At 43.1% G+C, this 26,169-nt stretch overlaps 1 protein-coding gene across 1 annotated transcript; it reads right to left on the bottom strand.

The window, feature by feature from the left end:
* Positions 1-12: 12 nt before the first annotated feature.
* LOC113935962 (zinc finger protein 234-like) lies at positions 13-19,118 on the bottom strand. The gene is made up of 5 exons (XM_027618698.2): positions 18,938-19,118; positions 17,249-17,319; positions 13,347-13,441; positions 10,845-10,971; positions 13-2,450 (listed from the first exon to the last, which is right to left on the bottom strand). The coding sequence occupies exons 3-5, from the start codon at positions 13,359-13,361 to the stop codon at positions 586-588; spliced, it is 2,007 nt and encodes a 668-aa protein (XP_027474499.2). The 5' UTR covers positions 13,362-13,441; positions 17,249-17,319; positions 18,938-19,118; the 3' UTR covers positions 13-585.
* Positions 19,119-26,169: the final 7,051 nt, after the last annotated feature.

Raw genomic sequence — 26,169 nt, 5'->3', positions numbered from 1 at the left:
ATGGTGTAAGAAAGTAGTCCAATTTCATTCTTTTGCATGTGACTGTCCAGTTTTTCCAACACCATTTGTTGAAAAAAAAAAACCTCTTTTTCCCATTGGATAGTCTTCCCTGCTTTGTTGTAGATTAACTGGCCACATAATTATGGGTTCATTTCTGGGTTTTCTATTCTGTTTTATTGACCTATGTGTCTTGTTTTTGTGCCAGTACCATACAATTTTGTTTACTACAGTTTTGTAATATAACTTGAAGTCCAGAATTATGATGCCTCCAGCTTTGAGGGCTGTATAGATTTAGCAGCAAAGTCCCAGCCCTCATGGAGCTTACATTTTAGTGGGTATCAATTCTAGTATACCCATCATTATACTTGTGTTAAAGGCCAGACCAAACTCTTTTCCTAAGTACTACTACCTCCTAAGTGATTCTGAACAAAGACTTACCACATCACTTACAAGGTTTCTCAACTGTGATCTTGTGAAAACTGAGCTATGTTCAATTATTGCTTAAATACCAACTAAACTAACACAAGTATTTTCTCTCTTATGAGACTCAATGATGATAAGAATTCAGGGTTTTATTAATAAGCATCATTTTGGAGAACTTCTTTCTGATGATTCTTTGATGTTCTTACCACTCTTCTTACTTTCATAAAATGTATTGCCACCATGAGTTTTGCGGTGATGTGAAAGTTTTGATCGCCAACGGAAGCTCTGACCACACGTCTCACACTTGTAAGGTGTCTCCCCTGTGTGAACCCGCTGATGAGACTGCAGCTGCGAAGAGTGGCGGAAGACCTTGCCACACACATCACATTTGTATGGTTTCTCTTCACTGTGAACACTCTGATGAACCTTCAGACTTGAGGCCTGACTGAAGTGTTTACCACACTCCCCACACTTGTAGGGTTTCTCTCCTGTGTGGACCCTCTGATGCATGTCAAGATTCAAGCTCCATTTGAAGCCCTTCCCACACTCCTCACATTTGTATGGCTTTTCTCCCGTGTGGACTTTCTGATGGGCTTGAAGGTGTGAACTGCGACCAAAACTCTTCCCACACTCCTCACATTTGAATGGTTTCTCTCCACTATGGATTCTCTGATGGGCCAGAAGATTTGCGGCCTGCCTGAATACTTTGCCACATTCCTCACAATTAAATGGTTTCTCTCCTGTGTGGATTCTGCAATGAATTTTGAGATCTGCTCTACGATTGAATCCCTTCCCACACTCTTCACATTTGTGTGGTTTCTCACCAGTATGGATCAGCTGGTGAATCTGAAGTCGGGAACTCTGATTGAAGCCCTGCCCGCACTCCTCACACTTGTAAGGTTTCTCTATGCTGTGGGTCTTCAGATGGGACTGAAGATATGCTCTCTGACTGAAGTCCTTCCCACATACCTCACATTTATAGGGTCTCTCTCCCGTGTGGACTACCAGATGAACTTGATAACGGGTTTTTGTACCAAAGTTCTTCCCACACTCATCACATTTGTATGGCTTCTCTCCTGTGTGGACTCTCTGATGTGCCTGAAGATTTGAACTCATAGTAAAGCCTTTACCACACACTTTGCATACATATGGTTTCTCTCCAGTATGGATTCTCTGATGGGCCCGAAAATGTGAAGGCTGAATGAAGCCCTTCCCACACTCCTCACATTTATAAGGTTTCTCTCGTGTGTGGCCCTTCTGATGGATATGAAGATTTGAGCTACAAAAGAAACACTTCCCGCACTCCTCACATTTGTACAGTTTTTCTCCTGTGTGGACCATACAATGACTATTAAGTGATGATCTACGTCGGAAACTCTTGCCACATTTATCACATTTGAAGGGTTTCTCCCCAGTGTGGATTCTCTGATGTTCCTGAAGATGTGAAGCATGAATGAACGCCCTTCCACACTGCTCACAATTATAAGGTTTCTCTTCCATGTGCAATTTATAATGAACATTAAGTGCTGATCTACGACAGAAGCCATTCCCACACTTCTCACATTTGAATGGCTTCTCCACAGTGTGAACTTTCTGATGAGTTTGCAGACATGAGCTCTGGCTGAATTCCTTACCACACTCATCACACTTGTAGCGTTTCTCTCCCAGATGAACTCTCTGATGAATATGAAGTGCTGAGCTGTAACAGAAGCTTTTTCCACACTCACGACACGTATGAGACTTCACTCCTGAGTGTGTTTGTTGATGAAGATCAAGGCTGGAGACATCACTGAAATATTTCTTAAATTCACTAGACTGATCAGGTTTCTGGCCTGTGTGAGTTACAGACTGTCCTGCTCCAACCTGTCCAGGTGAATCACCTTGTGTGGGGAGCTGAGAACTCTTTATCATGGAGCCCTGACACCTGGTTAAGTCACTTGCAATCTGTTGCCAGATCCGCCAGCAGGAAAGCTCTTCAGGTGGTTCTGCTTCTATAACAGTCTTCATCTTACTTTGGATCTTTCCTCCTGTAAAGACAGAATGCAGAGATGTGGACAACTGAAGACTTTGTTCAGTGTTCTCAAGGTTTCACATTTAGGAGACAGCATGAGACTTTAATGAATCCAGAGAATATTGGGTAGGTCTTTTCCATTGTGTATCTTATTCTCTGGTTTACACGTGTGTGGAATCCAAGAGGGGGTCCAGTGGGCTCCTATCCACTATGCAAGTACACACCAAGTCTCCTTTTTTTTTAAAGATTTTATTTATTTATTAGAGAGAGAGAGAACAAACGGGGAGGAAGGGCAGAGGCAGAGGGAGAAGCAGGCTCCCTGTTGAGCAGGGAGCCCGATGCAGGGCTCAATCCCAGGACCCTGGGATCATGACCTGAACCGAAGGCAACCACTTAACTGACTGAGCCACCCACGCACCCCCCACACCAAGTCTCCTAAGAGAGGTACAAGTTAAATGCCAAAGACTTAATTCAAAAATTGATAATATAATTCAAATGTTAACCTATGGCCATTTCCACTGAATTTGGAAGTCAGTGTAGAATTTGAATAGCAAATTATATAGTTAATAAATTATGGAGACAGAAACGTTATATAAGTCCACAATAGCCAAACTGTGGAAAGAGCCAACATGTCCATCGACAGATGAATGGATAAAGAAGATGTGGTATATATACACAATGGAATATTATGCAGCCATCAAAAGGAATGAGATCTTGCCATTTGCAACGACGTGGATGGAACTGGAGGGTGTTATGCTGAGTGAAATAAGTCAATCAGAGAAAGACATGTATCATATGACCTCACTGATATGAGGAATTCTTAATCTCAGGAAACAAACTGAGTGTTGCTGAGTGGTGGGGGGTGGGAGGGATGGGGTGGCTGGGTGATAGACATTGGGGAGGGTATGTGCTATGGTGAGCGCTGTGAATTGTGCAAGACGGTTGAATCACAGATCTGTACTTCTGAAACAAATAATGCAAGATATGTTAAGAAAAAAGAAAAAGAAGAAGATAGCAGGAGGGGAAGAATGAAGGGGAGTAAGTCGGAGGGGGAGACAAATCATGAGAGATGATGGACTCTGAAAAACAAACTGAGGGTTCTAGAGGGGAGGGGGGGTGGGGGGATGGGTTAGCCTGGTGATGGGTATTAAGGAGGGCACGTTCTGCGTGGAGCACTGGGTGTAATACACAATGAATCATGGAACACTACATCAAGAACTAATGATGTAATGTATGGTGATTAACATAACAATAAAAAATTTTAAAAAATAAAAATATATATATATAAAAAAAGAAACGTTATATAATAAAATATGAATTGACTAGAACTTCAAGAAAAGCAATAACATAATCAAATTTTGGGTTCATGTTATATATCCTAATATCCAATACCCTGAAATATTTCTATTTATATTTATATATTCAAAGTATTCCTGGAAATTCTGCACGTTTACCTAATCTTATCTTTGTTTTGACAGACATTAAATGAGTTGGCTACTATTACAAATTTTTGACCACTTCTAATAATTTAAGTTCAGAAATGTGTTTTCTAAATTATCTCATTGGTATTCCCAGGTCTCTATATTTATACAAAGGTTATCTGAACATTTGGAGATTATTTTTTCAATAAACTTTTCAATTAGCTTAAGAAGTACTTTTCTTAAAACTCAACAATAAGAAAAAAAAGAACCTGGTTTAAAAATGAACCAAAGACCTTAACATACATCCTACTGAAGAAAATATACAAAGGGCCAGTAAGTGTATGAAAAGATGCTCCACATCTTACGTAATCAGGGAAATGCAAATCCAAACACCGAGACACCCTACACACATACTAGAATGGCCAAAATCCAGAACACCAACACCATCAAATGCTGCCAAGATGTGGAGCAACCAGAAATGTCATTCATTGCTGGTGGGAATGCAAAATGGTACAGCCACTTTTGAAGAGTTTGGCAGTTTCTTCCTTTCTTTCTTTTTTTAAGATTTTATTTATTTGAGAGAGAGTGAACACAAGCAGGAGGAGGGGCAGAGGGAGAAGCAGACTCCCTACTGAGCAGGGAGCCCAATGCAGGGCTCAATCCCAGGACTCCAAGATCACAGCCTGAGCCGAAGGCAGACACTTAACCAACTGAGTCACCCAAGTACCCCAGGTTTGGTGGTTTCTTACAAAACTAAACATACTCTTACCATACCTTCCTGCTATTGTACAATCTGGTATTAACCAAAAGGAGTTGAAATTTTAAGCCCACACAAAAAACTATACACAGATTTTTATAGCAGGTTTATTCAAAAGGACAAAACTTGGAAGGAACTAAGGTGTCCTCCAGGAGGTGAACAGATACATATTAACTGTGGTACATCCACACAATGGGACATTATTTGGTGCTAAAAAGAAGTGAGCTATTAAGGCATGAAAAGATATGGAGAAAATGTAATGCATATTACTAAGTGAGAGAAGCCACACTGAAAAGTACAATTCCAACTGTACAACATTCTTGAAAAGGCTAAAGTATGGATGGAGTAAAAAGATCAGTTGTTGCCAAGGGTTAGAGGGGAGGGATGAAGAGGTGGAGAACAGGATTTTTAGGGAAGTGTAACTACTCTATGTGATATAATAATAGTGTGTACACGGCTTTATCCATTTGTCCAAGTCCATAAAATGTACACCACCAAGAATGAACCCTAATGTAGAGTACAGACTCAGTGATAACAACGTGTCAATACAGGTTCATCAATTTTATCTGGCAGGGGATATTGATGTAAGATGCTGTGGGTACATGGGGACGGGTTTATATGGGAGATCTCTGTCCCTTTTTTTGCTATGAACCTAAAACTGCTCTAAAAAAAATAGTCTTTGAAAGCACTACTGAAAAAAATGTTTACAAAAGAAAAATTTGGGCCCCTTGGGTGGCTCAGTCAGTTAAGCATCTGCCTTCGGCTCAGGTCATGATCCCAGGGTCCCGGGATCGAGCCCCACATCTGGCTCCCTGCATGGTGGGGAGCCTGCTTCTCCCTTTGCCTGCCACTCCCCCTGCTTGTGCTCTCTCGAGCTCTCTCTCCCCACCCCATCAAATAAATAAAATCTTTAAAAAAGAGAAAAATTCACTCCCCTACCTGTATGAACAGTCAATTAAAAGCTGCCCCCTCTTTCAATCCAGCAGACATGTGGTAAACAGCCTCTATATAACTACATAAGCCTTGCATCACTTTATTGGAAAGTTACTTCAGTGTCGAGGTATCTTGAATGTCTAGAATGACTTGTGGGTTTGGGAGCAAATACCCAAAGCACATGGACTAAAATAAGCATAAAGCAAAGAGTGGAACTTAAGTTTCTACAGGCAAGTTTCCTTCATGAGGACAAAAGGGAAATAAAGTTGAACAGAAAATATACATGGCTCTAAAACCTGACAGAAATTCAGATCTCTAGGAAAACTGTGAAAACAACAGAAATGGAGCCTGGGAGAAGGAAAAGGTAAGGTTACAGTATGAGCTCTGAAAGCCAATCCTAGAGTGGGCGTTCAATCCTGCCAGGAACTCTTCCCAGACAGATGCATGGATGGTTCCTAATGATTTTTAGGTCTCTGCTCAAAGTGAGCCCAGCAACAAGCCCCTTTACCGCCCAGTGTAAAATAATCAATCCTGTCCTCACCCAGTTCACCTCCGGTGACTCCTATCCCTCCTTTTTTATGTTCCATGCAGCATCCTGCACCATGGCTAACACGCTAAGTGATCTGTTGCTCACCATGTCTTTTCCACCACGATGCAGCATCAAGGAGGGAAACATGTTACACTTTTTGGGCTGAACACATTTTACACTTTCCTACTTTATAACCAATGTCCAGAATCATGTCTGGAACATGGTGCATAGTCAACAAATGCAATGAATAAATGAATCCCAGTTTGACTATTTTGGTGAGAGTTTAAGCCAAGTCTTAGAAGGAAAACATCTTTTCCAAGTAAGTTATTTGAAACAGAAAAGGGACAGAACACTGTGGTTTTGCTGGGAAGCTGAAAAGCTGTATAGGGGACATCAAGAACCAGAGGTACATGACGCAGGATGCTAATAAGAAAATCAAAGGTGGGGGCGCCTGGGTGGCTCAGTCGGTTTGGCATCTGCTTTCGGCTCAGGTCATGATCTCAGGGTCCTGGGATTGGCCCCACGTCAGGCTCTCTGCTCAGCGGGGGTCTGCTTCTCCCTCTCTGTGCTCTCTCTCTCGCTCTCTCTCAAGTAAAAAAAAATAAAAGAGAAAATCAAAGGTGGCAAGAATCCCTGGGATGAAAAGAAAGAAGGGCCTATTGCTGGTTCTTTCTGAAGCTTTAGGACTGTCTGTCTGATAAGAGTGTAGAAACATAGTACATATACAAATGTGTGGATAAAATAGCCCATCACAACAATTTTTCAAATTAAAAAGCTCTAATACTCCAGTGAGCTGGAAATATTTAAAAGCGTGTAATAAGCTTTCAGAAAAAAGAACCAGGACAGAAACTATCAAAGCACCACAGCCAACAGGACAGGGGTCATTACATAAAATGCCTATGAAAGTCACAGATGTGAACTCACACGTGAAATGTTTGTTCTGATTACAATGAAAGATCCATTTCTAACTATGGCTCATGCTCAAAAAAACTTGAAAACTTTGGTTCTAGAAGTTCCCCAGTTCTTAATTAAACAAATTGTTCAAATGGAAAGATAAGTTGCAAGAACAGAATCTTGGAAAAATATTACGTAGGTGAGTATGTACTTTTTTGGTAGGTAATGTAGTTCATGGTTATATTTAACAAACTGACCCTTGGAAAGAGTAGTTGTGTGGGGTGCCTGGGTGGTTCAGGCAGTTGAGCAGTCGGTTCTTGGTTTCGGTTCAGGTCATGATCTTAGGGTTGTGAGATCGAGCCCCGCGTCAGGTTCCGTGCTTGGCAGGGGGTCTGCTTGAGGATTCTGTCTCTCTCCCTCTGCCCCTCCCAACACCTGCACACATGCTCTCTCTCTCAAATAAATAAATCTAAACAAAACAAAACAAAAAGAGTAGCTGTGTGAGGGGAACAGGAAATACCTCTGAGGATGTGACAGTAAGTTTCCTGATTCTCTCTAGGTTAGAATGTTCACTAGTTGAAAAACACCCAATCTTCATTAAAAATCAAGGGAAAACTGTATGACATCTATATTCTTTAACATTTGTTTAATGGCTAAATTTGTAGAAAAAGCACGATATATTTCTGAACCAGATATACAGGCAGCATTCACGTATGTGTCTCCTATTACTCTCACTTTAAATCTTCCCCCTCAAGGACAAGGAAGGGGAAACCAGGGGGCAGTAACATGGGTGGGGGCTTTGAAAGAGGCAAATGGGCTGCAGATGGCAAATCTTCAAGAGGAAGGCAGCTTACAACCTGGTTGACACTGACACTATAGGAAACAGATCTTTTTCCCTCTGTTGGGGGATCTGAGAATCAGAATCAGAATTCTCGTCCCAAAAGTATTCTTCCCAGAAATGAAAATGCCCCCTAATGGAAGATTCCAGGAAGGCCACAGGCAAAGGGTGTTACTCAGTATGGTTACAACCACAATGCTTCTAAGTTTCTCTGGGACACGGGTCAAGTGCACAGACCAACACACATTCATGCCAAGGGCACCCCCAAGAAAGTGAGTGAAATAGAAAGTAACTGGATAGGCATTAATCAGAAGACAAACAATGTCCTGCAACATCTTTCATTTACTCTGGTTTGCACAGGACCTACAGCTATCTCCCCGACCCATGGAGACACAGGGGTCTCCCATCCATTGACACATTCACCAAATCAACACATATTTCCAGACACCTGCCACATACCTGATGATTCTAGGCACTGAGGACAGAGCAATGAACAAAAGAGACACAGTCCCTCACTTGTGGGGATCACACTCCAGAGGAGAGAGAGAAGAGATGACCAAACAAACGAAAACACATGAGGCACAATATAAGGAGGAATAAGGAGAGTAAAGGGAGGGTGATGTTTTATGTAAGTTGGTCAGAAAAGGCCTCTCTTGTGATACTGAAACTGAGCACAGACAGGAAGGATGCATGGATGGAAGGAAGGAAGGAAGGAGGTGGGGAGGGGAAGGAGGGATGGGAGGCAGGGGACGAAGGATTTCAGGTAAGAGTACGCCGGCCAGGGGGTAAGGGCTCTGAGGCAGAAGGATATGTAGTAGGCAGATTAACTGGCTCCCGAAGAATCCATATCCTGATTTTTGGAGCCCAGAATATGTTACATAACACAGCAAAGGGGAATTAAGGTTGCAGATGGAATTAAGGCTGCTAATTAGCTGACCTTAAAATGGAAGACTATTTTCTATTTTCTGGGTGGGCTCAAAGCAATGGAAAGGATCCTTCGAGATGGAAGAAGAGCGTAGGAAGGCAATGTGACTGCAGAAGAACGGACAGGGAAAAGCAAGGCTGCTGGGCAGTGAAGATGGAGGAAAGGGGCCACAAGTTTAAAAACCTGGGGTAACTTCTAGAAGCTGAAAAAGCAAAGACACAGATTCTCTCCTAGAGCCTCCAAAAAGAAATGCATCTGTGCAGACACTTTGACCGTAGCCCAGTAAAAACCATGTCACACCGAGGACCCGGAGAACTGTGTGGCAGTCCACCTGTGTCGTTCTAAGCCGTGAAGTGTGTGGCAATTTGTGACAGTGGCAGTGGGCACTGCAGCGTCTCTGGCCAGGCTGAGAAACACAGGGGGCGCAATGTGAGTGGAGGGGGTGGAGCAAGAGGAAGTGGAGAGGTGATGTGGGAGAGAGGAGCACACTGTGGAGGACTCTAGAAGCCACTTGAAGAGGTTTTAACTCCGGAAACCTGAGTGGCTCAGTAGGTTAAGCGTCTGCCTTCGGCTCAGGTCATGGTCCCGGGGTCCTGGGATCGAGCCCCGCATCGGGCTCCCTGCTCGGAGAGGAGCCTGCTCCTCCCTCTACCTCTGCCTCTCCCTGCTTCTTGCACTCTCTCTTTCTCTCTAAAATAAATAAATACACTCTTAAAAAAATAAAAAATAAAGAGGCTTTAACTCAAAGAAAAATAAGCCATACAGGGTTTTGAGCAGAGGAATGGTGCCCTGACTTGCACTTCCTAAGGATCACACTGGCCACTACATGGAGAACAGACAATACAAGGGAAGGTGTGGAAACAGATGTGCCGTACAAAGACGGCTGAAATGATTCAAGACGGGGTCTGGTCATTTGGACCAGGTGAGATGGTCACCTGGGGGGGAAGAAGTAAGACACACGGAAGAACACCGGCAAGGACTCCCATCTGCTTGGTTCTTAACCTGATCTCTCTTCTCTGTTGGTTGCTGGAATCATCCAAAGCTTTTTTGCTCTAAGTGGAACATATCATGTCTAAAGGGGTGCTACGTTGTGAACATGCAAAGTTACATATTTATTTTTATTTTTTTTTTAAGATTTTATTTATTTATTTGACAGAGAGAGACAGCGAGAGAGTGAACACAAGCAGAGGGAGTGGGAGAGGGAGAAGCAGGCTTCCCGCTGAGCAGAGAGCCCGATGCGGGACTCAATCCCAGGACCCTGGGATCATGACCTGAGCTGAAGGCAGACGCTTAATGACTGAGCCACCCAGGCACCCCTGCAAAGTCACATATTTTTTTTTTTTTTTAAAGATTTTATTTATTTGACAGAGAGAGACACAGTGAGAGAGGGAACACAAGCAGGGAGAGTGGGAGAGGGAGAAGCAGGCTTCCTGCTGAGCAGGGAGCCCGATGCGGGGCTCGATCCCAGGATCCTGAGATCATGACCTGAGCCGAAGGCAGACGCTTAACGACTAAGCCACCCAGGCGCCCCGCAAAGTCACATATTTAAGATGAACACACAAGGGCGCCTGGGTGGCTCACTCAGTTAAGTGTCTGCCTTCGGCTCAGGTCATGATCCTGGGATCAAGCCTCCCATCGGGCTCCCCACTTAGCAGAGTCTGCTTCTCCCTCTTCCTCTCCTCCCCTCTCAAGCCCTCTCTCTCTCAAATAAATAAAAATCTTAAAAAAAAATTAAAAAATAAAATGAACACACAAAAGGTACAAATGAGTATTTGGATTCCTACACATACCGGTCAATTAATCAAAATCAGCGTTTTTCAAACATTTAAAAAAATATGACCTATTTCAAGACCCAGACATATATGCATGACAGAAACCTATTTCTAACCAATGTCTATCACACAATTGGCAGATTTTTACTGTGATGTATTCATTACAGCTAACTGAGATTTTCAAACTGAGATAACAAACTGAGATTTTCTACTTTATTAAAAAAACTACTGGTACACCATCAACACAGGTAACCATTTCAAAAGCCCCGAAGCCTTGAACACCCAAGGACACAGAGTCAATCCAGGAAGCAGATATTGAGGCATACAGCGCCTATGCTCACCCACAGAAATCAGATTCCTGAAGTTCTCCAACATCACGTCTCCGTACAGCTTCCTCTGGGCGGGGTCCAGCAGCCCCAGCTCCTCCTCCGTGAAGACCACCGCCACGTCCTTGAACGTCACCGTCTCCTACAACATCAAGCACACGCAACCTCAATCTTGCACCCAGTGGCCACTGGGAGTGGGGCAGCATTGAGGAGGTGGAAAGGATGGTGTGAAGTGGTTTCAGAGTTTGAGGGACTCAAGTCCATCGGCAGGCTTCCAGGCCCTTCTCCTCCTACCCTGCCAATGCCACACACTGAAGTTCCTTCAAGGATTAAACAAGGGAATACCTATTGCCTTTGGAACAGTACATGGCACAGAGGAGGTGCCTAACAAACATCTGATATCAATCGTATTATTTCTTCATGTTGCCAACACCAGTACCTTTTTCATCACATTTTGTGGCTCTGTGTTATCCCAGAGAACAGATCCTCTATCCTTACCTGTTCTGAACAAATGATATTTAATTTTACATATTTTTCTCATTATAACCCATCTGCAAAGTACGTCGTTTTACGTAGATCTTGTTGCCCTGCCTGATGACTTGAAAATAATTGCTAGAGAAAATTAAAAGGTCAAAAATGGGCACATTTAAAATTACGATCATATGATGATAGATTTTCTTCCCAATCTTTTTCCTACTTCCCTGATCTTTCAAGGGAATACAACAACCCGGGTTCTCCATACAATGGCCAAGAGCAGGTTACGTGTTTTTCTATGGTTTTGGCAATCTGATTTGGAAGAACAAGTTGTATAAGTATTCCCACTTATTTGATTGTAAATTAACAGAACTACCTTTTCAGGGGCGCCTGGGTGGCTCAATTGGTTAAGCGTCTGCCTTCGGCTCAGGTCATGATCCCGGAGTCCCGGGGTCAAGCCCCGCATCGGGCTCCCTGCTCAGCGGTGAGCCTGCTTCTCCCTCTGCCTCCCTTCTCACCCCCACTCATGCTCTCTCTCAAATAAATAAAAAATATCTTAAAAAAAAAAAGGACTACCCTTTTTAGATGTTTATTCGTATTTCTCCTTTTTAACATGGCTGTGCATATCCTTCTTTATATTCCATTGGGGTTTTTTTTTCCCCTTTCCCATATGCGTAAGTTTCCTATTATGGGCTTTGTCTCTTTTTTGGCATCCCTGTGGTAAATATTTTTGCCCCAGGTTACTGTTCTGGTAATTCCATGTAAAGTGTCTTTTGCCACAGAGGAATTTAAAGATTTTATACAAGAATTGTGCTAACTGCTGTCTTTGCACCTGCAGGTCAGTGAAGGGGAGCAGCCACAGGAAGAGACACAGCCCAAGACAGGGGTCAGGGACAGCGCCACCTGTGGAAATCATCTCACAGAAGAGCGCTCCAGGGGCGCCTGGGTGGCTCAGTCGGCTAAGCGTCTGCCTTCGGCTCAGGTCATGATCCCAGGGTCCTGGGATCGAGCCCCACATTGGGCTTCCTGCTCAGCGGGGAGCCTGCTTCTCCCTCTCCTTCTGCCGCTCCCCCTGCTTGTGTTCACTCTCTCTCTCTGCCAAATAAATAAAAATCTTAAAAAAAAAAAAAAAAAAAAAGCACTCCAGACATACACACCACAGGGCCCAGGGCCTGAAATGAACTCTGTCTTCCTGTCTACCTCTTTCACTTGAGCAGAATGCCTCACATTCCTGCCCCTGGCTCCTTGTGTGAATCTGAGTGGGTCTCTCATAGTCACATGTTTAAGATGAAGATAAGGCCGACACCTCCTCCCTCTGCTGCTCTGAGAAGTCAAGGCACAGAATGCAAGTCACTGGCCGATACTAGGACCGAGGCACGGGGAAGATGGAATCCAGCTCTCCCTGAGTGCAAACCTCCAGCAAGATCTGTGTGAAGCAGCACTTCCAGCCTGCTCTGTTCTGCCTGCAATTAGATATTCCACATAAAAAATAGCCTCCCTGGCACGTATCAAATGTGAGGACAAAAAGCTAGCAGACTGTTTTCAGAGCCGATGTGGGGGGACAAGGTTTTCTGTCAGAAAGTGGTCGCCGCAGTGCTGCTTGAGACAATAAAATTCCTAAACCAGGGATGTGCCTATGAATGGGATGGAGTTAAAGATAGAAAGATACATCAACTCAATGGGAATGGGATGCAACCGTAAAAAATGAACATTACTTAACATCAAAGGGAAAAAAAAATCAGAATTTAAAATTAAGTGTATATTATGAATACAAATTCAGTTATGTATGCCCACAAAGATAAGAGTAGGAGAAAGTTGAAACGGTTCATTTGTCAGGTGGGAAATAATGAAGTGGGAGAATTACTCATTTCTAGTCATTTTTTTACTCTGTAAGATAAATAATAATAAAACAAAAACCAAAAATACCTGCAAAAATAGGTCCGCAAATGCCTGTTGCTCTGTTTGAGTCATCCCCAGAAAAATGTGTGACGACCTGAGTAATGAGATGGAATTTGTAAAGTGAGAAAGGCAAGCCCTACTCACCTTGAACATGGTCATGTGTCCTCCTACTTCCGGGCGTGTGTAGAGTCCTGAATTGCACAGGTACCAGGAAGGTGGAGCTGCACCTGGCGAGGTGCCTAGGAAGGCAGAAAAAAAGACTTTAAAGGTAGCCCAGGATGCTGCTCACCTACACAGATGATGACTGTGAATCCATACATGATCTGTACACGAACGTTCACAGCACCATTATTCATTAATAACCCTCATACTGGAAACCACCAAGATGTCGAGCTATGACCTATGCAGGAATGAACAAATTGTGGCAAATCCATACAATGGAATATTACTGGCCAATTAAAAGGAAGGAGTACTGATCACGCTACAGCATGGATGAACCTTGTAAACACTGCTGAAAGTGAAAGACACCAGTCACAAAAGGTCAGATACTATAGGATTCTTTTTCTATGAAATGTCCAGAAGAGGGAAATCTACGGAGACAGAAAGCAGGTTAGTGGTCTCTGGGGTATTAGGGGAGAAAATGGGGCGTTAACTGAAAATAGGCATGAGGAATCCAACTGGGGAAACAAAAATGGTCTAAACTGAATTATAGCAATCGCTGCACCACTCAGCAAAGTTACTAAAAATCATGATTCATGGGGTGCACCTGGGTGGCTTAGTTGGTTAAGTGCCTGCTTTTGGCTCAGGTCATGATCCCAGGGTCCTGGGATCGAGCCCCATGTTGGCCTCCCTGCTCTGCAGGGAGTCTGCTTCTCCCTCTCCCTCTTCCCCACCCCTTACTCACAATCTCTCTCTCTCACAAATAAATAAAAATCCTCTCTCTCAAATAAATAAATCTTTAAGAATGCCCACTAACAAGTGTATCTTCCCATAAGAAGACTTTATTAATTCTGATGAAAAAAAATAGTACCTTTAAAATGGAGAAACCTAATAGAAATCACCTTAGCTAGTCAACAAAGTTGAGTTCACCAAAACGTAGACAAACCAACATCCTTTGGCTCCTGTTACACTGCAATGACAAGGATGCCTCAATGGTTCTGCGGAATCCCTGCCAATGACTCAGAACAAAACCTAAACATGTATACATCAGATAAACCCCAAATGAAGAACTTTCTCCAAAACGACTTCCCTCTATACTCTTTAAAAAGCATCAAGAACCGGCTCCTGGGTGGGTGAGTCGACTAGGTGTCCGACTGTTGATTTCAGCTCAGGTCATGATCTCAGGGTCATGGGATTGAGCCCTTGTCGGGCTCCACACTGAGCACAGAGTCGGATTGAGATTCTCTCTCTCCCTCTTCCTCTGCCCCTTCCCCCACTTGCATTCTCCCTCTCTCTATATAAATAAAATCTAAAAAATAATAAAAAATAAATAAATAAATATTGCTTCAGGAACAGGGGCACCTGGCTCAGTCAGTACAGCATGCGACTCTTGATCTTGGGGTCACGAATTCGAGGCCCCACACTGAGCGTAGAGCTTACATGGAAAAATAAAAAGTTAAAAAAGAAAAGCATCAATGAAAAAGACAAAGGCTATGGAACGCATTCCACGTTAAGGAACATCAAGTATGATAAAGTTTTTGTAAATGTTTATAAACAAATATACAGCTTAGCAAAGCATAAAATTGGGACTTTGAACTGGGATGGGGAGGGGAGACTGGTTATAAGGCCTTTGAATGAAAAACAGAACAAAATTAACTACAAGACTGTGGATTACATAACAGGATGTTATATAACGTTTTCCACCATTATCTAACAGGTAACACTATTAACTACTGTTAGTAATAACTTACTAGATACCTAACATCTAATTGATAACTAATAGATACTATTATGTAGTATAATATCTAATATTACCAACTAAGTGGTGCTAAATTTCTATAATCAGCCTCTCCTAAATCCCTCTTCCCAAGATACCTCCTGTGGGACTTCCTTCCTTCAGAAAGCTAAAATAAGCTGTCATTGAATTACAGGTATATTCCTGGTGTTATGTGGCTGATGGAGCCACAAAACAGGCAAAATGTTAACAATTGGGGTATCTGGGTAAAGAGCATATGAGAATTCCTTATACTATTTTTGCAACTTTTCAATGGAAAAACTTTTAATTATATAAAAACAAAGTCTTGGGGCACCTGGGTGGCTCAGTTGTTAAGCGTCCGCCTTCGGCTCAGGTCATGATCTCAGGCTCCTGCGATTGAGCCCCGCATCGGGCTCCCTACTCAGCGGGAAGCCTGCTTCTCCCTCCCCCACTCCCCCTGCTTGTGTTTCCTCTCTCGCTGTGTTTCTGTCAAATAAATAAATAAAATCTTAAAAAAATAAAAATAAAAAATAAGTAAAGTCTTAAAATATCAGGAAACAGCCATAACAGTAACAATGGGAATAACAAAGATGATCATGAAATTTTATGGAAGCTCATTAGTTTATTCTTTCTTGGCAGTGTTTAAAAGTTTCCATAGTTGGTCGCCTGGGTGGCTCAGTTGGTTAAGCGACTGCCTTCGGCTCAGGTCATGATCCCAGAGTCCCGGGATCGAGTCCCGCATCGGGCTCCCTGCTCAGCAGTGAGTCTGCTTCTCCCTCGGACCCTCCCCCCTCTCATGCCCTCTCTCTATCTCATTCTCTCTCTCAAATAAATAAAATCTTTAAAAAAAAAAAAAAAGTTTCCATAGTTATGGGGCACCTGGCTGGCTCAGTCAGTGGAGCATGCAACTCTTCATCCTGGGGTTATAAGTTTGAGCCCCACATTGGGTAGAGATTACTTAAAGATAAAATCTTAAGGGGTGCCTGGGTGGCTCAGTCATTTAAGTGACAGACTCTTGATTTAGGCTCAGGTCATGATCTCAGGGTCCTGGGATCAAGCCCTGCATCAGGCTCCACGCTCAGCAGGGAGTCTGCTTAAGATTCTCTCCTTCTCCCTCTGCCCCATCCCCTGCATGAGCAGGCACACTCTTCATGCGTGCTCTTTCTCTCTCCCCCCTACCCAATAAATAAATAAATAGATCTTTTTTAAAAAATAAAGAGGGTGGGGGGATGGGGTAACTAGGTGATGGGTATTAAGGAGGGCACATGTTGGGATGAGCACTGGGTGTTATATGCAACTAATGAACTGTTGAACACTACAATAAAAACTTATGATGTACTGTATGCTGGCTAACTGAACGTAATAAAATATAAAAAAAATAAAAAGAAATTATCATAAAAAAATAAAGAATAAAATAAAATCTTAAAAAAAAGGTCCATAGTTAAAATACACCAGGGGACAAACACAAAGAAATATATGATAATTTGTTTATAAACAAACATAACAAACATACACAAAGAACCACCAAACAGAAATGCATTAAAAGCTTCACAGTTGCTATCTTTACATTATGGATTAATGGATAATTGAAAATTTTTTTCCCTCATATTTCTGTATTTTCTGAATTTTCCATCATGATTCCATATGAATAAAACATATTATTAGTAATAAGTGAAACAAAATAGTTGACAATATTTGAAAAAACTCAGAAAAGTCGAAGCCCATTAGCCTTGCTTTTCAGGTCCTCCAGAATCAAGTGCTAACTACCCGGGGTCTGATTCCTGCTAGTTCCTATGGCTTAACGAGAACATATCCAAGAGATTAGGAACTCGAGTTCTGGACTCGGACTGCTTTCATCCCAACCCCAGCTCAGCCTCTTTACTAGGTGGGGACTATGGGCAAATCATTTATGCTCCGTGGGTCTTAATATCATTTTAGAGAACAGAAAAAGAAAGCAGAATTTCTTCACAGAGTTATAGTGTGGTACAATGTATTCGTTTGTATAAAACCGTCATTGGTGAGGTCGGCAATTAAGGATTCATTATTAATGCCCGTGCCCGATTACACATCCTATATATTATCCGACTGATGTGAATACCGTTATAAAAGAAAAATGCCAAATCCCACTCACGTGGAACCTTGCTGTCAGTAGCCAAGGCGTCACTCCTTCCACCTCTGTGCAGCCCTTTGTGAGAAGTCAGGCTGGGGAAAGAAAAGAATGTTATGAAATGCCATGGTCGTGTCGCCCTTCTCAATAAAAGTTAAAACCTCCCCTCCCCTCCGTGCAATCTGGAAGCAACCCTTGTCAACAACTAGAGCCCAAGACCTGATGTTTACTGCCCACCTGCTTGTACTCATTAACCTTTGTCTTACATTTTTCCTTAAGCTCTTCTCCCCTAGCTTACCTTGGGAGAGGGAGAAGCAGGCTTCCCGCGGAGCAGGGAGCCCGATGCTGGGCTTGATCCCAGGACCCTGGGACCAAACGACCGAGCCACCCAGGTGCCCCTCTAGCTTACCTCTTAACTCAGGCAAGTGAAACCCGAAACCACGCCTTGGGTGATGACAACTGCCAAGACATTCCCCAGGCCCAGACCACCCAGACCTTTGGAGCCCAACTCATGCTTGCACAGAAGAACCATGGAGTGACTTCTGGAATGACCTATTTCCTTTGCTTCATTATAATACTAAAATCTCTGCCCCAGGTGGGGGGAGGGAGGGAGGGCTCAGCCTCATTTACATAACAGTGTATGTATAGGCATGTTTCCTTAAGGCGCATGCTCAACCTTATGCCCACCTCTACATAGGATGACAAGACTTCCCTATCTAAAACTCCTTCCTAACCCTAAACAAAAGGAACCCATTCACCCCCTTTTGGGGAATCGCGGTTTTGGAAGCCATTCCCTGTGATTTCTTTATTTGTGGCAAATAAGCTTCCTTTGTGCAATGATTCAAGCTGATAGTTTCTGACTCACCAAGGAGGGAACTCACGTTGGTTCTGTTACACCCTCGCCTTCCTAAAAGAGAGTTTATAAGGGTCCTGGGATTACCCAGCATCATGCAGGAATCAGAGAAGAGAGAAGGTTCTGTCGTGGGATATCTGACCCTAACCCAGGGACCTGACTGCTCCTCAGGAAATTAATACTAAGAAAGGTCACCATTCACCATGTGCCAGAACCCGTTTTTAGATTTTTATTTGTATCACTATAACTGACATGCACCTGGCTCTGGGATTCCCAAACAGACCAGATTCGGCCTCTTGCCCCTGACAAAATCCACAGGCAGAGAAACGAGTGGTGGTGAAATAAGAAAGGAAATTTATCTCAGTGAGGCCAACACCAAAAAGACTACAAACAGCTCAAAGGTTGTCTTCAGGGTACTGAAAATACTTCCAGGTTTATACAAGGAAAATGTGGGGCAATGGCAGGTGCGCAGCAAAGGGCAAGTGATCACTGTCTCAATCACGGGTGGGGCCCTGCTGGCTCAGAGCAGTCCTTATTGCATGAGGGGGTAGTCTGGGTTCCCACCAGGGGATGCTATGCCCTCGGGGGTCTCCCACCCGAGCGAAGAGACAAGCTGGAAAGAAGCCAACTAGAAAGTTTGAGGTCAAAATGGAGGCAGCTTTCACCACCTCTTTCAATTCCCCAACACCAGGAAGCAGAAGCACCCGTGGGTGTAAGGGAGGCAGACACTGGGCGAGCTGAGACACGCAGAAACTCTCAAACCAGGCCATAGGTGACCCCACCCCACCCCAGGACTCGCAAACCACCCTGAACGCAGAGACTCCCCCTGAGATGCACACCACAGCCCTCCAGCTCCATACCTCCGTACTCTACCCAGGTTTCTTTTCTCCTCAATCGCCCGGTCGCTGCAGGTACCAAGCGCAGATCCAGGAAGTTTGGAAGCGCCGGGAGAGGCGGAACTGACGCACCTCTCCCAAAGAAAATTCGGTAGCAACCTCACACTCCCCCAACGGAAGTGCCCGCGAGATCGCGGAGCTCCTGGACTACACTTCCCAGAAAGCACCAGATCCGCCTTCCAGAGCGGAAGTGCACGCTACCACACAGAGCGTCGGGACTGCACCTCCCAGAATGCATCAGATCTACCTTCCGGAGCGGAAGTGCTCGCCACCACACAGAGCGTCTGGACTACACCTCCCAGAATGCTGAAGGCAGAACATTCTTAATCTCACCCTCCAAAACAAGTGTTGCGGCTACTGGGAGCTCCTTGTCTATACTTCCCCAAATGCCAGAATGGAAGGAATCACATAGTCCCGACTTCTTGGGTGGTCATACGGGTTTCTACATTAAGAGTCTGCGTCACCTCTGCCTGAGTCCTCAGCAACATTATTCCATGGATACAACTTCCTGAATTCGAAATGCCTCCCAATTGTGACAGGAGTATTGTTGGAAAGGGAAAGGGTGAGGAGATAAAATCTTCAGGAAATTAACGGGAAATGATCGCTTAGGCGACACTAGGTGATTGAAAGGAGGATGATGTTTAGTCATAATCTGACGATATGAGGCTAAAACAGAGTTTAAGAATGGGTGGTGTAGAATGATTCGGGAGAGGCGGTGAGGAGCGAGGAAGTTACCCGCCCCTACTCCAGACCCTGATGTACCACAAGTTTAGTAGTAAAAACAGCTTAAAAGGGCCAAAGTGGAAGCTTGTCCTCATCGAAAATCGCTCTTCCCTCACTTAAACTTTTCATTAAAATTATCACTGCTTCGGAGGTGAAAACGTCAAGTTTCAGTGAAGTTAAAAATTGTCCGCTCTCTCAAAACAAGCAGGACTGCTGCAGAGCTTGACATTTGAGTTATTCTGATTCCCAAAGCCTACGACGATTTAATGCCAAAGCACTGAGGAGGATTTTGTAGGTGAGGGAGCATGTTCTAGTGTTAAGAGTTTTTTCCTTTATATTTTCTGGTTAAAATTCTTTATTATAGTTAGCAATTATTAAACAGGTATGTTACTGAAAACTAAAAATAGCATGAAGTAAATAAGAAAAAAATGCGCCTAGAATCTTTCCCCTTGAAGATAAAAAATGTTTGTCTCAAATATGTTTGTCTCTACATAAAGTTACATATACCTATCAACATACATATTTGATTTTTAAAAATGAGGTCTCATGTTCTCTATCCATTTTTCTAAACTCAGTATAAGCTAAACATTTTCTAGTATCAGTCACTGAAAATCTAACTCTTCCCACATGATGGCTGTATGATGTTGCATTGAGTGAATTGAGAATGAAAAACAGCCCCTGACATCTGGTGAAACAATATTACACACTGGACATTGATTTAGAGCATATACAGCATCTGGGAGGATGGTGTGCAGCCCCACAGGTTACTGCCCCCTAATTGGCAGTATAACTGAGGCTTCAAATATAATTTCACCATACCATGAAGCCAATTACTTCAGGATGATAGGGTAAATAGAAAGTGGCAGAGCAGCTTACATGGCTGCCGAGACCTATTGCAGAATCTTCTCTTGTTCTGGGCCCAGTCAGAAAGTTTTCAGGTCATTCATAAAGGGCAAAGTGGCACACCCTGATTAGGTTTATATTACCTCTAAAATCCAAAGAGGCTCACTAGATATTGTAACTCATTTTTGTGGGAAGATACAAAACATTCTTTTTTTTTTAAGACTTTATTTGACAGAGAGAGAGAGTAGAGGGAGAGGGAGAAGCAGACTCCCCACTGAGCAGGTCCAGGACTCGATCCTAGGACCCTGAGATCATGACCTGAGCAGAAGGCAGACGCTCAACCGACTGAGCCACTCAGGCGCCCCGACACATTCTTCACCTAGAAGGACAGCTCAACATGCAACACTGAATGCCTGGAAATTTTACGTGAGGTGCAAGACCCCTGCATATTTCTGGGATTTATTCCCACCCTCTGACATGCAAGTCAATACATCTAAGGTAGTTCCTACCTCTTGCTCACCAGATCCAATCAGCACAATATCATCAATGTACCATTTGAGAGCAGCAATGATTCAGTCACTGCAAAAAAAAAAAAAAAAAAAAGTTTGATTATTTCCTCTCAGTGCATAGTCACCCAGGTACAATAGCCGTAGGTCCCTTTGGGGAACTCTGGAGAAAAGATTAACAGCCCACATTTTTGCAGTACGGAAGGTTCCATCCTCAAAGGGACCTGGCCTCTCCTTTACCCAAAGGATTCTGGGTTTGTAAACTGGACATGTCTCAGAATTGATTCAGGAGCTGTGATTCTCTGTTTTGATGATTCAAGTTAGACTTCTATTTACTTGACCTAAAACTCTGCCACCTGTGTAGATCAAATAATAATTTAGTAGCTTGCCATCTTTTTATTCACTAGGGACACAAAGATCAACAAGGAAATGTAGAGTTATGCTTTTTTTTAAGATTTTATTTATTTATTTGACAGAGAGAGAGCACAAGTAGGTGGAGTGGCAGGCAGAGGAAGAGGGAGAAGCAGGCTCCCCGCCGAGTGGGGAGCCTGACGTGGGTCTCCATCCCAGGACCCTGGGATCGTGACCTGAGCCGAAGGCAGATGCTTAACTGACTGAGCCACCCAGGCGCCCCAAGTGTAGAGTTATTCTTAGAAAATATATTGTAAGCCCTAAGGAGTGATTGTGGAAGCAGCTGAAATGTCAGCAGTGTTCCTGTTCTCAGGCATTTGAACGCAATGGCCTGGTAGGAACAGGATCCCATGATCCCCAGGGGCAGGGCATAAGTTAGGAGCTATGAAAGAATGTAACATTTAGTCTCCCCCTTTCTGGTCCTGGCGATTGCTAGCCCAAACATCCTGCTCCTCCTTTATCCCATGACTGACTCCCTGCGTGCCTACGCATAGGAGAGAGTGCAGGCCTGCTTTACAGCTTCAGGATATTTGCCATCCCTTTGTACTCCTTTCCCATGCTTCCAGGCATCTGTCCTTGCTTTTCTGATAAAAAGATAAATAAATAAAAGCTATGTACAGGATTCAGCTGCTGCCGCCCTCCCTTGCAGAAGGCAGCCCTGCACAGCCGCTCAGATTGGTGTCTGAGAACTTTATTTCAGTGCACGACAACAGGAAAGGTCAAGAAGCCAGTGCATAATGACTTGAACTCTCAAGTCATTAATACTTGAGCTGGAATTTGAAGCCACGTGCTCTTTTTCCCCCCACTCTCTCCAACATAGTTAGGAACAACCCCCCGTTATACTCCTTAGCTTGACCAATATGTTCTAAGGTCTTCAATAGTTATTTCCTTAGGAATATTGAATATATATTTCATATGTTTGCTGTCACACTATGGCAAATGCCCTATTTTCCATGGGAAATAGAGTCATTCATGCCTTTAAATATAGTAAGATTCAAGAACCAGTTCTAGAAAACACAATTCAGAAAATTTATTCTTAACATTCTGTTCCTCTAGAACCACCCTTGGAGCAAAAATCCTTTTTTTCATAGATTCAACCAAAGAAAGAGAATTAAGTGAAGAGATTTATTCCAAGAAACTGACTTACTAGATTGTGGGGCTGGCTTGGCAAAGTCAAAATCCTTAGGACAGGACATCAGGAAGGCCAAAATGGACCTCTTGGCCAGAAACGAAAGATACTACCAACAGACAGAATAATGGTTTCTTACAGGGAAGCTTCAGCTCTGCTCGTAAGGACTTTCAACTTGTTAGATCAGGCCAACCGAAGTTATCTAGGATACTACACCCTACGCAAAGTCAATTGATTCTGAACTTTAATCACATTTACAAAATACCTTCCTAACACCTAGGTCTGTGACATAATAACTGGGGACTGTAGTCTAGGCGAGTTGCTACATAAAATTGACCATCACACAGATCTTCGTCAGCAGGAAACTGGTTAAGGAAAAAATGATGGTTGGTACACCTACTGTGTAGGCACTAGAAATGCGGTTGGAGGTTAATTTATTGACATGAACTTCAAGAATTGTTTCAATTTAGTGAAAAACTCTAATTAGAAAATAGTATGCATTAGGTTCTAAGTTTGTAAAATTCTATACAACTCTTACTTGTATACATAGATGTACTGAAGCATGCTCATCAAAATATTAATGGTGGTGAATTCCTACTACTTCCCACTTTCTTCTTTTGACTTTCCTATATTGATGTGCTGCTTTTCAATGTCCAGGCATTATTCTTGGCAGTAAAAAAAATCAAAGTATTTATACTTTTTTTTTAAAGACTTTATTTATTTGAGAGAATGAGAGAGAGAGAGAACATGAGAGGGGGAGGGTCAGAGGGAGAAGCAGACTCCCCACTTTATCAGTCTCAGAACCTCTGCCTATTCATCTGGAGATTGATATTTTGTTACATATGCTATGTCTTAATACAAATATTTAATTCTTGAGAGAGATTAATCTGGTTATGTCAATCTCCAGATGAATAGGCAGAGGTTCTGAGACTGATAACTTTAGAATCAGTCACAGTGTGTCAAATAAACAGGAGATGCTGTGGTACTGCACTCAGATCTTTAAATGGATATCCTACCAATATGGTTAGATGTTAATGACTTGGGAAGCTTCTCCTTTTCAAACAGAGAAAGGATGATGACCTCAAACAAGCCCCATCAAAGGTAGGTAAGTTCAAAGCTAAGATAGGGAAACATGGTGACAAGTGGGAGCTGAAACTGGATGATCTCACAAAAGCTCTGGAACTAGATACAGATCTAAAAATTTACTGCTGAGGGTGGTTGGGAGTCTAGGCCTCCCACTTTGGGAGACACGAACATGAACACAAGGCAGCCAGTCTCAGGTGCTGTCACTACCTGTGACAACCTTGAGGACCCCTGCTATGTAGCTTAGGTATACACCATACCTGTAGTCTTTTTTTTTTTTTTAAGATTTTATTTGACAGAGAGAGACACAACAGGAGAGGGAACACAAGCAGGGGGAGTGGGAGAGGGAGAAGCAGGCTTCCCGCAGAGCAGGAAGCCCAACACGGGGCTCGATCCCAGGACCCTGGGATCATGACCTGAGCCGAAGGCAGACGCTTAATGACTGAGCCACCCAGGCACCCCTGCCATACCTGTAGTCTTTTCAGTTTTAGGAGTTAAGTACTTTTGGCTTAATCTGGTGAGATTTGTTACAAATAATTGCTTTGGTGATGATTTATCCAGTATTTGGTGACAGTTTAAAAGGAAAAAAAATTATAGGCCCTAGATTTTTGTACACCACGTATGCAGGAAAGTTTATAGAGCAGTTCTGAAACCGTGATCCTTAGAAAGCCCTGCTTGCAAGCCTGGACTTTGGCTGGTGTCAGGGAACATGGATTTGGGAAGACTATGCCATTTCATTACTGCTAAGAGAGGTTCACTGTGCCTGAACTGTATGATGTGGTTTACTCTGAATACCTGCTCTTCCTCTTGTAGGCTTGGATTTTGTTACATGCTAAGTAGATGGTGCCTACATGACCAGCCCTTAATAAGAACCCTGGGTACTGGTCTCTAATGAAGTCTTTTTGTAGGCATTTCACACGTGTGGCCACAATTCAATGCTGGAGTTGAGTGAGTCCTGATACCGTGGGAAGAGGGCTTTTAGAAGCTCACGCTTGGTTTCCTTTCACTCGTATCTGGACTATAAGGAATAGAGCACAGGATCATGGGGGAGGGAGGGAAAACTGAATGGGAAGAAATCAGAGAGGGAGACAAACCATGAGACTCTCAACTCCGGGAAACAAACTGAGGGTTGTGGAAAGGGAGGTGCATGCGGGGATGGGGTAACTGGGTGATGGGTGATGGGCATTAAGGAGGGCACGTGATGTGATGAGCTCTGGGTGTTATACACAACTAATGAATCATTGAATACTACATCAAAATCTAATAATGTACTATATGTTGGCTAACTGAATTTATTTTTTTAAAGATTTTATTTATTTATTTATTTATTTATTTGAGAGAGAATGAAAGATAGAGAGCACGAGAGGGAAGAGGGTCAGAGGGAGAGGCAGACTCCCTGCAGGGAGCTCCTAGCTCCCTGAGCAGGGAGCCCGATGTGGGACTCGATCCCAGGACTCCAGGATCATGACCTGAGCCGAAGGCAGTCACTCAACCAACTGAGCCACCCAGGCGCCCTTGGCTAATTGAATTTAAATTAAAAAAAGAAAAGAAAGGACATCTATGTACCTTTTCCCTTTACTGATTTTGCTCTGTATTCTTTCACTGAAATATAGTCCTAAATCCAACTATATTCTGAGACCTCTGAGCAAATCCAAGAACCTCAAGGTGGTGTTAGGGACCCTCAAACGACTACATAAATTGAGACAGCATGGATCTCAGTATCTGGTATCCTGTGAAGATATAGCCCAGAAAACTGATTATGAAAATGAATCTAATCAGATATATTTTGTAAATAAAGCCCTTCAGTGAATACACTTAAATTATCACCATGGTGTCCGAGAAGTGTGGAAAGGCATCCAAAGCTGCCCTTCCTCCTTAGAGGCTTGACTGCTATGCTATGATCTCTACCCATGCATTTTTTTCTTCAAAGCATTTCTTTTTGGGGCACCTGGGTGGCTCAGTCAGTTAAGTGTCTACCTTTGACTCAGGTCACGATCTCAGGGTCCTGGGATTGAGCCCCACATCAGGCTCCCTGCTCAGTGGGGAGTCTGCTTCTCCTTCTCCCTCTGCCTGCCACCCAACCTCCTGGGCTTGTGCTCTCTCTCTTTCAGACTCTTTATCTCACATAAATAGATAAAATCTTAAAAAAAAAAAAAAAAGCATTTCTTTTAACCTCCACAACATAACCACTTTACTGGTATCTCCAGTATTTGCTCCCTGGCTTATGCCTCAAGATGCATCTTGTGCATCAACTACAAAGCTGGTCGATCATACTCGTTAGCTTATCAGTGCATTCAAAGCAAAAATTTTTTTTGCTTTTGAATACTGCTTGAGTCCTACTCCTTAATTTTGATCTTATCTGCCATACGATAATGTAGAGCCATCTTAATTAGGTGACTTAACTGTAAGGGACTCATAATTTTTCAAATTCTATTGTACATAATTTACCAGTTTGATCAAATGGATGTTCATTAAGAAATAACATAATAGAAGGGTGCCTG

The sequence above is a fragment of the Zalophus californianus genome, chromosome 17, assembly GCF_009762305.2.
Source record: "Zalophus californianus isolate mZalCal1 chromosome 17, mZalCal1.pri.v2, whole genome shotgun sequence".
Classification (NCBI taxonomy): domain Eukaryota; kingdom Metazoa; phylum Chordata; class Mammalia; order Carnivora; family Otariidae; genus Zalophus; species Zalophus californianus.
The sequence above is the reverse complement of the archived record's forward strand: the minus strand, read 5'-3'. Positions and strand labels throughout refer to the sequence as shown.

Bases quoted from the DNA above. Each gene is read 5' to 3' on its own strand.
- LOC113935962 (XM_027618698.2), bottom strand. The intron at 2,451-10,844 runs GTGAGCATAGGC...CTGTCTTTACAG, and splicing joins CAGGAATCTGATTTCTGTGG to GAGGAAAGATCCAAAGTAAG.